Here is a 14,173-nt window from a genome sequence, read left to right as displayed (position 1 = left end):
AGATTTCTTTGGAATTATCCTGTTTTGGGTATTCTGAGCTCCATAAATCTGTAAGATTATGTTTTATGATAAATTTGGGAAGTTTTCAGCCATTATTCCTTCAAACCTACTTCAGCCCTACATTCTTTGTCCCTCTTTTTTTTTGGACTCCAATGACATGAATGTTATATATATTTGCATTGTCTTACAGGCCCCTGAGGCTCATATTATTTTTTCAATCTATATCTCCCTTATTGCTCATAATTTCTATTGATATAACTTGCAGTTCACTAATTTCTGTCATTTGCATTCTGCTATTAAGGGGTTTGTTTGTTTATTGTTTAATTTTAAATTCAAAATTACTATTTTTTCCTCTTTCGTATTTTCTATTTCTTTGCCGAGATTTTCTATTTTTCATTTGTTTCAAGAGTGTCCATAATTACTTGTTGGAGCATTTTTATAATAGCATATTTACAGTTCCTACCTAAAAATTACAACCTCTCTGTTATCTTGATTTTGTGGTCTGTAGATTGTATTTTCTCATTGAAATTGAGATGTTCCTGGGTTTTGGTATGATGAGAAATTTTGGACAGTTTCCTGGACATTATTTGTGTTATATCTTATGACTGTGGTTTCTAATTAAAATTTCTATTTTAGCAAGTAGTCAGCCTGTTTAGTTTTGGAATGCACACCCTGGATCACTTTTGTGGGCTTTGTTTCAAATCTCAATTTAGTTTGTAACACCTGTATAGTGCTATTCTGTTACCCAGAGGATAGGACTCCATCCCACAATCTCCTTATCACCACCTGAGGAGGGGGAAGTGTGCTTCATTACTGCCTGGGTAGCGTGTGGAAATAAGAGTTCCTCCAATAGGTTCTACCAGGCCAGGCACCTCCTCTTTACTGCAGGAGGAGGATGGAAGTCAGTTCTTCCCACTGACTCTTCTGGGGAGAGAAACTGCTTTGTTAACTTCAGAGCAAGTGCAGAAGTCAGAGCTCTACCCTGAGTGGGAAGGTACCACCTATTACTGCAGTAGAAGTAGGGAAGTGAAGTCAGAATTCCATAGCATTCATGTAATTATGACCATTCAGGTTTTTGCTGAAATCTCTGCCCACTGATTGCTCTTTTCTTGATCTTTTGTAATTGTGATTTGAACTATTATTTATAAAACAATTTTTTTATTTTCCTTTCAGGGTGGTCATAGGAGGAAGAGGGTATAAATATATGTAGCCATTTAGTTATTGTGACCTGGAATTGAAGTACGGAAAATAATAAAATTTGAACATGACTGTATTCTAAAGTATCTTTTATTAATCTATGTTTATCTTAACAAAAAGGTATCTTTCTTTATAAGCATTCTATAATTAAACATTGTGATGGTCTTTTAAAATTATGTGGCACTAACACAGTAAACTCAGTAAAAATGTCCAATATACATCATTTACATGCAGTGACAAAAAAATACCAAATGCAATAATAATTCAATGCCCTATGATGAGGTTTCAAAAATTATTTGTGTTTATGTATACATAACATTTCATTTACTCATAAATTTAAAGGAAACAACTAACCAATGTATTAATATCAGTGAAAATTATTATAACCTTAGATTGTTTTAGATATGTAATGTTGAACATTCATCCTTGTGTATTTTTCTGTAACAGCTTTATTGAGATACAATCCACGTACCATACAATTCACCCATGTAAAGTACACAGTTCAACAGTGTTTAGCAATCAAAGCATTCTGTATTGAATTATGTAATCACTGATCAGCTGGAAGCAGATGATACTTGTTAAACTGGTATAACAAAGTTCTTACGGCTACTTAAAACTTTTCCTTTGTGGGAATCCAGATAGCCCCTTTGAAATTTTTTTTCTGAAAATCAAAGTGTAAGAAGGGAGCTACTATTGCTATTTTTTACTGTGGTAAATTATACATAACATTTAGCATTTTAAGCATTATAAATGTACAATTTAGAGACAGTACGTATTTTTACAATGCTGTGCAATCATCACCACTATTTATTTCCACATTTTCATCATCCCAAATAGAAATTCTGCATCCATTAAACAATATTTTCTCATTCCCCTCTCCTCCAGGCCCTGGTGGCCTCTGTTATACTTTTTGTCTCTATAAATTAGATATTTCCTGGTACTTCATGTAAGAGGAATCATACAATATTTGTCTTTTTGTATCTGCCTTATTTCACTGTGTATTCTTTTGGGTAGTTTCACTTAAAATTAGAAGAGAGAGTAGCTAAACACCTGTGACTTTAAACCTGTCTTGCCCTACATCATCCATAAGGAAATAAAGAAAAAGTCATATAACCACTAAATAAGGCAGTATGAGTTCAGTTACAGGTGTCATAAAAAGAAAGTATTTTTCACCCTATTGTTCCTATCTACCTGGGAAAATTATACTGTTCCTTGAATCTTGAGTTCAAATGTCACCTTCTTGTGAGGACCATCCCCCAAGCAAAACTAGTCACTCTTTCCTTTCTGGTCCTAGAGCATTTTAAACATATTACATTTTATATTTGCCTATATGCCTTCCCTCACTAGTCTGTAAGCAATTCAATGGTATAGATATAAGCCATGTGTTACAGATCTTTGGGTTCACAATGCTTGCGTCACTGCTGAAATATTTCTTGGGGGAAGAAATGAATTCAAACTAAAATTTCACATGTAAAACCAAAGTTTAAAAAAATATTTGAGTTCACAATCATTAATTTTATCGTTTACCTCAAGCTTTTAATAATGAAATAATATGTATACAGGTAAGTATATAATGATTTTATTAAATAAATTATTAATTAGCTTTATGTTAAAAAATAGATCTTTAAACAGGAGTAGGAGTAATATGGTAATTGGAAGTATAAGATCACTGAGGATATAAGGATAAAAAATAATTACTAAAGTTACATTTGCAGAATTTGCATTATGACTGTATTAAGTTATTTAATCATGTCCAAACTTTCCATGATTGTGTGGTATTTTGGTTTTGCTACTTGAAACGCTTCAATTTACTGCATTATGTAGGATGGGGCACCCTAGAATGTGCTAAAAGACCTCATAAATAATCATACTATTGATACAGATATAGGCATGCTATAATTACATTAAACAAAATAATAAGGTAAAATGCTCAGAGTAGTATTGAATACCAGTATGTCAGTCATTAGATGTAAAATGCTAAAATAAAATTATAAAACAGTAAATAATAATGTCAGCAGTGTACAATAATGTATGAGAAAAAATAGTGTTAATCACTGATAATATATTCCTTTCTTCTCATCTTTAGGGTTGCTGGAGAAAGATAACTATTGATGACTTTCTGCCTTTTGATGAAGAAAACAATCTATTGCTTCCAGCTACAACCTATGAATTTGAACTTTGGCCAATGCTTTTGTCTAAAGCTATCATTAAGCTGGCAAATGTGGAGTAAGTAGAATAAAAAATTATCGCTCACTTGTATAAAAACAAACAGGCAAACAACGGCAACAACTATACTTCTGTATTGCATAGCTTTATTTTTCAAAAACTCAATTTTAAGAAGCCTTTTCTCCAAACAATGTAAACTTTCTAATATAAAAATAAATATGCCAAAGCCACTGATTTGAAATATTGCATTAGCCCACAATAAGACAAAATTCCTCCAAGAAAAATACTAAAAACTTATTCTACATCCAGTGTTTCCTTATAATGAATGGAAAGTCAGTCATGGAAAATTAATCTTCAGCTTAATGAGAGAAAGAAGTTGTTTTGTAAGGGAAACTATTGGTTCATGTAAATACTGAATAATGTACACTGGAATCCAGTTAAAGTTTTAGGCTCTGTACATGCAGCAATCATTTACTAATCTTGAAGCCCTGAACTCTTCTGAAGGATGTCAGTGTGCTCCTCATACTTTTGGTAACATTGTTCCTTTTTATACATTCAGGATGAAAACTACTCATGTTTCCTTCAATATTCTTGTGAAATCTGCTTGTGTCTTATATACCTGCATGACTTGTAAGCTGCAGACATGTATGGGACATGTCTGCTATGTTTATTCTCTTAGCTTCCACTTGTAGAGACCTGTGGTCCTTCCGTTCTGGCCTGAATGATGCAAAAAATCTTTGATGCCTGACTTGCAAATGCATGGCAGCTGTGTGTCTCTGCTCAGTGGGAGAATTCTCACACACAGTGCACCAGCTTGAATTTGACACCCTTCCCCCTCCTGCAGTGTGTCACCGCCGCTCCTTTAAGAGGCCACTCCAGCCATTTGCTCAAAGCTCAGCCCCCTCCCCTTCTATTATTACACATAGCACTGTCAGTCAGTAGCCTGGTCTGATTTTTTGTGGATTTTCATTTAGCTCAGCTTCCTTTTTCTCTCCCAAAGCCACACAACGAAAACAACCCCTCCTACTGCCATCCTTTTCATCTCTCTTTTCTCTTACCAACCCTCAATTTTCTATTGGAAATTTGTTTTACCCAGCTTGCAACACTTAATTGCAATCATTTTTAAAAGCTCAGCTCAGATCATTTTAGGTAGCTGAATACTACCAAGTGTTCAAAATAGTGACAACTATGTTTGTTTATTTTTGAAAGAAAATAATGTTCCTAATTCTCAGACCTAACTTGAAGTTCTGAGAATTAGAGCCGCAAGGCCAGTGAAGCAGTAAATGTGTGACCTGGATAATTGGAGTAGCATTTTATCTTTCTTAAAGCTACAGTTCAGTAGAATTTTGTAGCAACTTGAGTAATAGAATTATTGTTATTTTTGAAAAATAAACAAATCCAACTTGAAAATAAAGGACCAGACTTAATGTAAGACATTTCTTAGGCTTACCAGTGGAAATCACTACATGGTCCAATTTATATTCATCCAAAAGTTTTTCTCAGATTTTATAGTAGATAGTAAATATTTTATGGGAGTTTTAGCTTTCTACATTAAAAAATTAATATTTAGTAGTTATTTAAATACCACTAGGAAATATGCAAAGGAAAAAGAGTTACTTTTATGGGGTTTGCACCGTCACATCCTGAATATTAATATGATTATTCAAAGAGGAGTTTAGACTGTGAATTATCCCACTAGATATTAGTTATCTTTGAGATATATAGACATATCACAATTTATAATCTGTAAACAAGAAGCCAGTGTAAATTTTTAAATGATGGAGCATGTGACTAAGATAGTAAGATTTCTTTCTGAAGAAAAAGACATGTATGCCGGTCAATACCATCAGTCAACACCGTTGGCATAAGGTGGACTGAAGCTCTGATTTCTGAGCAAAACATAGATATGGCATTTGTGTGTGTTAATGAAAATAGACTAATCACTTCAGAAAAAAAAATTTTAACAAAAGGATTAAAATGAGAAGAGCAATATTTGATCAATCACAGCCTCATTTGACTTTATGCTATGGTGGCAGGTCCACTCTTTTGTACAGGGTAGAATGGATGTTTCTGGTTCTCTGAAATTATCTAAGGATTTTATTAAAGATGTCTGATGCCCATCTTGTCCTGCCATGTGTGAGACTGACTTAATACACAGCCTCATAGGAATCTTAGAATAATTACCGAAACTAGAAAGATGAAGGACACTGCCCTATTTTTAAAAGACCATGATAATATATTGAATATATAGAATAGATTATGTATCATCTATATATATTTCCCAATATATAATATGTATGGATATGTTTATGACGTTAATGCTTTATATATATGACATTTTAAAATAAAGCTTGTGGGCTTCCCTGGAGGCGCAGAGGTTAAGAATCCGCCTGCCAATGCAGGGAACATGGGTTCGAGCCCTGGTCCGGGAAGATCCCACATGCCGCAGAGCAATTAAGCCCGTGCCACAGCTACTGAGCCTGCACTCCAGAACCAGCGAGCCACAACTACTGAAGCCCACGCACCTAGAGCCTGAGCTCCACAACAAAAGAAGCCACCACATTGAGAAGCCCAAGCACCGTAACGAAGAGTAGCCCCTACTCGCCGCAACTAGAGAAAGCCTGCACGCAGCAACGAAGACCCAACGCAGACATAAATAAAATAAAATAAATACATTTATAAAATAAAGCTTATAAGCATGTTTTGTAATAGATATGAAATTTTATCATTGGATCTATTTAAGTGCCTTATCAAAACAAGTCATCTGACTGTTGGAAAAGTATAGTCTTGTGCTCTAATGTATAACCAGTAGGACCCCTACATTTATTATTATATCACTGCTTATTAGAGATTCCTGTTTTTTATAGACCTCTCTGTGTTTTCAAATGTTATTGACCATACTATTGTGTATTTGCTTTTTTAGCATCCATGTAGCGGAGAGGAGAGAACTGGGAGAGTTCACAGTGATTCACGCACTCACAGGATGGTTACCAGAAGTCATTTCTCTCCAGTACGTTTGACCATTAAGTACTCATATATTTTTTTATCTCTTCCCCGGTAAGGTTTCTTTAACTAAAATATTCTTAGTCTTTAAGAAAATTTTAAAAATTGTCACATTTTACAAAATGTTTGGAGAATAACATGTTATAGTATTACAAAAAATTCCTTGAGAATACCAGGATAAATTCTGTTTCCTTATATATAGTAAATTTAATCCTTAAATATCTGAATTACAAATATTAAAACAATGTTAATTATTTATTATGATAAAATATTTACAGGTGTCCCTTTCTACTTATACACTTATTCAATACAGAAAAGTACAAGCGACTTTTAATTGGCTACCCATACTAGGGAATGAATAATATTAAAATGCCTATTAGGCCTTAAGCACTTTAATATATCATTCTAATTAACACCCACAGTCCTGAAAAGATTATCTTATTTAATTATCCATATGACCCTATCAGCTAGGTGTTATATGTCATTAGAAATGAGAAAACTGAAGCTCAGAGTGGTTGAATTCCCTAAAGCTGTGTACATTGTACCTGGAGGTAATATTTGAATGTAAATCTTTCTGGGTCCAAAGCCCACAGTCTTTCTCTCATATGATTCTAGATATATAGATATTGTTTGTCTATGTTCAAAGAGAGAGGATTTAATTTAATACTTACTTAAAATTTCACAAATATTTTTTGTTTCATGAATAAATGTTATAGCCACATAATTTGATCATATTACCATTGATACTGGAAATTAATCAGGTTAAGTACATAAAAAATAATTATATCAATAGATCTGAACATGCCATCAATCCAGATGCTGAGTTTTATAAGATCAAATCCACAGTACAGTTATCAATTTGGATCATCTCTGATCTTTGGTGTTAGAAAGCTACCATTCCCAGTGTCCAGGTTAAAGGAGACTGAAGACAAGTCCTAGTGACTTGGATTCTACCACCTAAAGTGTCCTTTCAGCAGGATAAACTAGCCATTGTTTAGTTCAAAGAAAATATATTTGCAGGGAAAAAAATGGGAGGGTAGACAAACGCCTCTAAGGACCACTTTCCTGAAAGAGAGCTGATTTTGCTTTTTACCTTTGGGAAAGGTCCAGATAGCACCCTTTTAGATCGTCTCATGGAAAATCCTTTTCTGATATCTAAGAGAAGAGGATATTTATTGACATGATATGGTCAATGTTAGTGGAGAGAAATAAAGAGAGAATGGGGTTTATAAGTATGGACTTTTCTAAATTTTTATCTTCAGTGTTGATGGAATGCTTAAAATTTTGCCTTAATTTTCCCTGTAATAAATAAACCAGAGACATGAAAACATCAGAAGTCTATCAGAGGGTGGTAAAGAAACAGGAGATCAAAATGATTTGTGACTAGAAAAGTAGTAAATTAAAAATTGGGAATTGTCTCTTGCTAGAATCATACAGTGAAATCATACATGAAAACTGAAAACACTATTCATATACTTTCATGATTATAAGACCAGTTTATTTCTTTTGTTTTAAAGACTTTTTTTTTTTGATATAGACCATTTTTAAAGTCTTTAGTGAATTTGTTACAATATTGCTTCTGTTTTGGTTTTCTGGCCATGAGGCATGTGGGATCTTAGCTCCCCAATCCCGCACCCCCTGCATTGGAAGGTGAAGTCTTAACCACTGGACCACCAGAGAAGTCCCAAGACCAGTTTAATAATGAAATTAAATGAAAATTTTGAAGGATTTTAGATGCTCAATTTGCATCAATTTATGGTTGCTTATAAAATGTCTATGAAAATGATATAAGGGGAAAAAGCTTGAGCTTTGGTGTCAGAACTATATAGCTAAACTTACATTCTTGTAATTCCAATTTCAAGCTGTGTGAATTTTGCAAGTAATATAACATTTTGGGGCCCTAGTTTTTTCATATGTAAAATGCAGGTAAAAACGACCTGTCTTATAGGGTTGTTCTCAGGATTGAGTAGGTCAGAGTGTCAGAAAAAGTAACTGATGTATGGTAGAGATATAATTAGTGCAAGTTTCTTTCCCTCTAATGATTATCACTGTATTATTTAATATTATATAGATATATGTATGGTAGTTAATAATCAACCTTTGGAAACAGAGAAAAGTCTAAAAAAATGAGACTGACTCAGATGTTCAAGTTTATCATTTTACTTCTAAATGTACCCAGAAAGTAAAAGATATATACTCTCTTTGATTTATGTCATGATTTGTAGGATTTTTTGTTATGAACATTCTGCTACACTATGCATGTAATTTAAAATTACAATTACACTATAAAATCACAGCGTTAACTCATGTGTATATAAGTGTATAATTTTAAATGAAAAGAATGTCATGGAACAGTATAATAGTGATTGTCAAGAAATGTTTAATTTGAAATCACCATCTGCCAAGTATGCAGGTGGAGGTCACGTATGGCATCATGGAGAAAGTTCTGACTTGATCTGAGCCTTTACCATTGACTGGGTTTGATTTGAGGGGACGGAAGGAAAGGGACAGGGAAAGCAGGAGAACAACATGATCAAAGCCATGGCATGTTCAGAAGTGGGATGTCTCTCTTCCTACAAAGGATTCGATTGTGCAGAGACAGCCCCTGAGGGGCTTCGCCTGTCATGGTCATGGTTTTACAGAGGTCCAGGAGAATTAGAGTACTCAAGTTTCATACTTGTGTTCACTACTGACTTTTTCCATATGAAAATCAATTAGGGTGAAAAGTGTTTTGTGGCATCTTCAACAGACAGCCTTTCCCTTCCCTCTCCCATAGAAGTACCAAAGGGAGACATTGCTCTATTTGCAACTGTTGACCTGCCTCTTATGTTTTCCTACAGTTAGCACTGTTTTATCATTTGGAAAAAAAAAAAAACACCTTCTAACTCTCCGTATTATACTAGAAATACAGAGTGGCTATTAGAAGTCTGACAATTTCAAATGAAGAGATGATGCTTTTCTCCACAAATTTCTCTGATCTTGGTGTAATTCATTTGTGAATAGAGCACTCCACCACCCCATATTTAAGCCTAACTGTCCAACATGTTGTATAGTCTCATCCTTTGGTGTATGAATATTTCTTTTTCACAGCATAACATTTTTTACATTGTAGGTGGGAAAAAACACAGGGGTTTTGGATTCAGAAAGATCTATTTTAATCCTGATTCTGTCATTTGGTAGTCTATCATTTGTGACTGCATAAAATTTATAACCTCTTAAACTTCAATTAGGATTGTACTACCTATGTTGCAGAGCTGTTATGGGATTAAATGCAAAAATGAAAACTGTCTTGGCAACCACTAGCTGGCCACCCACATCTTCATTCTGTTTCTCAAATGTGCTAAACTCATTTCCCTTAGGGTCTTTACATGAACTGTTCTTTGTTTATGCCTGGAATGATCGTCCATCAGATATTTACTTGGTTGGATATGTCATAACATTTAGATATCACCAAGCTTAACTATCAGCTCCTCAGATAGGCCTTCTCAACTATCCCATCTAAATTATTTCTTTCCCGAATGACTCCATATCCCATTGTTTATTATTTTGTTTTCATCTTGAAAGTTATAGCTGCCTGTTATCTTCTCTCTCTCTCTCTCTCTCTCTCTCTCTCTCTCTCTCAGTTGTATCCATCCACTGGGATGGTAAGATGCATGAGAATAGGGACCCTTTTTGTCTTTCTCAATGTTGAGACTTCTGTGCTTAGAGAAATGACACTGAATGGCCATTACATAGTATGTTCTCAATAAATGTTCGTTGATAGAGTAATTTCAAAAATATTTTAAAAGGCTAAACTAGAAGTTTGTAAAAGATTCTTTGGGAATCCAGGACAGGAATGTATAGCTTAATTTCCCTAGAAAGTAATGCTTAAACTGACCTCAAAGGATTAGTTGAAATTAGTGCAGCTTATTGAGGTAGGAAAGCCAACTCAGAGAAGAAGGAATAGCCTGAAACTACAAGGGAGCAGGGTGTAGTCCCAGAAAGGCACATTGTCCTGCAGGACTAGATTATGTGCTGGGTTCTGGAGGATGGATGGGTATGGGGTGGAGAGGTATGCTGGAACCAAATAGAGAAAGTTAAGAAATCTTCACAACAGAATGTCACTGAGGGATTTTAGACAGGAGGATGATCTTATCAGACTTGTGATTTTGGAGGATGGCTCAGGACTGGAGCAGGGGAACTGGTTTGTGCAGTATTGCAGAAGTCTTTGCCAAGGGCTTCTACAGAGAAAGTGGTGATAGGAATGGAGAAAGGAGATTAATCCTTTGTCAGTTGCTTTGTTTGCAAATATTTTCTCCCATTCTGAGGGTTATCTTTTTGTCTTGTTTATGGTTTCCTTTGCTGTGCAAATCTTTTAAGTTTCATTAGGTCCCATTTGCTTATTTTTGTTTTTATTTCCATTACTCTAGGAGGTGGGTCAAAAAGGATCTTGCTGTGAATTATGTCATAGAGTGTTCTGCCTACGTTTTCCTCTAAGAGTTTTACAGTGTCTGGCCTTATATTTAGGTCTTTAATCCATTTTGAGTTTATTTTTGTATATGGTGTTAGGAAGGGTTATAATTTCATTCTTTTACATGTAGCTGTCCAGTTTCCCCAGCACCACTTATTGAAGAGGCTGTCTTTTCTCCACTGTATATTCTTGCCTCCTTTGTCAAAGATATGGTGACCATATGTGCGTGGGTTTATCTCTGGGCTTTCTATACTGTTCCACTGATCTGTATTTCTGTTGTTGTGCCAGTACAACACTGTCTTGATTACTGTAGCTTTGTAGTATAGTCTGATGTCAGGGAGCCTGATTCCTCCAGCTGCATTTTTCTTTCTCAAGATTGCTTTGGCTATTCGGGGTCTTTTCTCCAAAATATACAAGCAGTTCATGCGGCTTAATATCAAAAAAACAAACAAATCCAAAAATGTGTGGAAGACCTAAATGGACATTTCTCCAAAGTAGACATACAGATTGCCAACAAACACATGAAAAGATGCTCAACATCACTAAACATTAGAGAAATGCAAATCAAAACCACAATGAGGTATCACCTCACACCAGGCAGAATGGCCATCATCAAAAAATCTACAAACAGTTAATGCTGGAGAGGGTGTGGAGAAAAGGGAACCCTCTTGCACTGTTGGTGGGAATGTAAATTGATACAGCCACTATGGAAAACAGTATGGAGGTTCCTTAAAAAACTAAAAATAGAACTATCATATGACCCAGCAATCCCACTACTGGGCATATACCCTGAGAAAACCATAATCCAAAAAGATACGTGTACCACAATATTCATTGCAGCACTATTTACAATAGTCAGGATTGGAAGCAACCTAAATGTCCATCAGCAGATGAATGGATAAAGATGTAGCACATATATACAATGGAATATTACTCAGCCATAAAAAGGAATGAAATTGAGTTATTTGTAATAAAGTGGATGGACCTGCAGTCTGTCATACAGAGTGAAGTAAGTCAGAAAGAGAATAACAAATACTGTATGCCAACACATATATATGGAATCTAAAAAAAAACTGGTACTGATGAACCTAGTGGCAGGGCAGGACTAATGATACAGATCTAGAGAACGGACTTGAGGATGTGGGGGGGAAGGGGAAGCTAGGGAGAAGTGAGAGTAGCATCGACATATATACACTACCAAATGTAAAAATAGATAGCCAGTGGGAAGCTGCCCCATAGCACAGGGAGATAAGCCCTGTGCTTTGTGACCACCTAGAGGGGTGGGTTAGGGAAGGTGGGAGGGAGGCTTAAGAGGGAGGGGATATGGGGATATATGCATATGTATAGCTGATTCACTTTGTTATACAGCAGAAACTAACACAACATTGTAAAGCAATTATACTCCAATAAAGATATTTTAAAAAAATAAAAGAATGGAGAAAGTGTTGTCAATTGCAGTAGGAGGAGGTAGGATCTAAGGGACGTACTTTTTATTTGATGAGAGTTTCATGGAGAGAGACTTGGTCATTCTCAGTTTTCTAACTTGATTGAAAACTAGAAGATGGTGGCAGGATATTTTAATTGATTGATTTGTTTGTTTTTGATTTCTTTTCTATAAATTTATTTTATTTTTGGCTGCATTGGGTCTTCGTTGCGCTGCGCAGGCCTCTCATTGCAGTGGCTTCTCTTGTTGTGGAGCACAGGCTCTAGACACGTGGGCTTCAGTAGTTGTGGCAGGGGGGCTCAGTAGTTGTGGCTTGCAGGCTCTAGAGCGCAGGCTCAGGAGTTGTGGTGCATGGGCTTAGTTGCTCCATGGCATGTGGGTCTTCCTGCACTAGGGCTTGAACCCGTGTCCCCTGCATTGGCAGGCGGATTCTTAACCACTGCACCACCAGAGAAGTCCGAGTTGTTTGTTTTTGGATAGATGTCTATTAGGTGGTTGTACACAACCTCTTCTCTTCTGGAGAGAGGTTTGAGCTGGAGCTAATGATTTGAGGGTTACATAAAAGTACAGGTGAACCTAAAATATGGTTGTGCTTATTAACTCACTGAGGAAAGGCTATAGGCTATCAAGAGCATATTGAGGAGAACTCTGGGGAAGCAGCCCTAATTGGTCAGCAGTGAGCAGAGGAAAGGGAGTGTTCAAAGGAGTCTGCAAGTGATTTCTATAATAATAGAAACTAGAAAAGAATGATGTTGTAGAAGCCTCAGGAAAGAGTTTAGAGAACGTAAAAATATTGTTAAATTCCACAGAGAAGTAACATAGAGATCATTTATCTAAATGATAATATATAGGAAAGTGCCTGGCACTTAACAGATGCTCAAATACATATTCTTTCCGTGTCATGTGTGTGACATGCCTCTCTCCCCTCCCAGACTGAGTGAGCCTTGAGACTAGGGCCATATGTTTGGTCTCTTTGTTTATTTTGGTTTCTTTGTTTCTTTGCTTGTTTATTTATTTTTATTGAGATGTAATTGACATATAACAATATATTAGTTTCAGGTGTACAACATAATAATTCAATATTTGTATATATTGAGAAATGGTCAACACAAATCTAGTTAACACCCAGCACCACACATGGCTATCATTTTCTTTCTTGTGATGAGAACTTTTAAGACCTATTCTCTTAGCAACTTTCAAATATACAGTACAGTATTGTTAACTACAGTCACCATGCTGTGCATTACCACCCCATGACTCATTTATTGTATAACTGGAAATTTGTACCTTTTGAACACCTTCACCATTTTGCCCAAATCCTACCCCTTGCCTCTGGCAACCACTAATCTGTTCTCTGTATCAGTGAGTTCATTTTTGTTTGTTTTGCTGTTTGTTTTTAGATTCTGTATATAAGTGAGATCATACAATATTTGTCTTTCTCTGTCTGACTTATTTCACTTAGTATAATGTCCTCAAAGTCCATCCACATTGTTGCAAATGGCAAGATTTCCTTCATTTTTTATGTCTGAACAATATTTCATTGTGTATATGAATACCACACTTTCTTTATTCATTCATCCATCCGTAGATACATATGTTGATTCTATGTCTTAGCTATTGTAAATAATACTGCAGTGAACATGGGAGTGCATCTGTTTTTTTGAGTTAGTGTTTTCATTTCCTATGGATAAATACCCAGAAGTGGAATTGTGGGATTATACAATAGTTTTATTTTTAATTTTTTGAAGAAACTTCATACTGGCTGCACCAATTTACATTCCCACCAACAGTGAATGAAAGTGCCCTTTTCTCCACATCCTTGCCAACACTTGTCATTTCTTGTCTTTCTGATGATAGCCATTACAACAGGTGTGAGGTGATAACTCATTGTGGTTTTGATTTACATTTACCTG

The 14,173-nt window shown here is 35.5% G+C and overlaps 1 protein-coding gene and 1 long non-coding RNA gene across 6 annotated transcripts in view; one reads left to right on the top strand and one right to left on the bottom strand.

Annotated features, from left to right (window-relative positions):
* The window catches only part of LOC117196520 (uncharacterized), a 194,841-nt gene that overhangs the window by 7,382 nt on the left and 173,286 nt on the right, over positions 1–14,173 (bottom strand). The window lies entirely within an intron of this gene.
* The window catches only part of ADGB (androglobin), a 134,475-nt gene that overhangs the window by 13,290 nt on the left and 107,012 nt on the right, over positions 1–14,173 (top strand). For 4 of the 5 annotated variants that reach the window (XM_033405334.2, XM_033405325.2, XM_033405343.2 and 1 more), the window contains exons 4-5: positions 3,284–3,423; positions 6,287–6,373. In XM_033405334.2, coding sequence (XP_033261225.1) covers positions 3,284–3,423; positions 6,287–6,373 — 227 coding nt within the window. Of the gene's footprint in view, positions 1–3,283; positions 3,424–6,286; positions 6,374–14,173 lie in introns of those variants that run through there. The other variant, XM_033405350.2, reaches the window with a different exon arrangement.

The sequence above is a fragment of the Orcinus orca genome, chromosome 12, assembly GCF_937001465.1.
Source record: "Orcinus orca chromosome 12, mOrcOrc1.1, whole genome shotgun sequence".
NCBI lineage: Eukaryota > Metazoa > Chordata > Mammalia > Artiodactyla > Delphinidae > Orcinus > Orcinus orca.
This window is presented reverse-complemented; position numbering and strand designations above follow the sequence as displayed.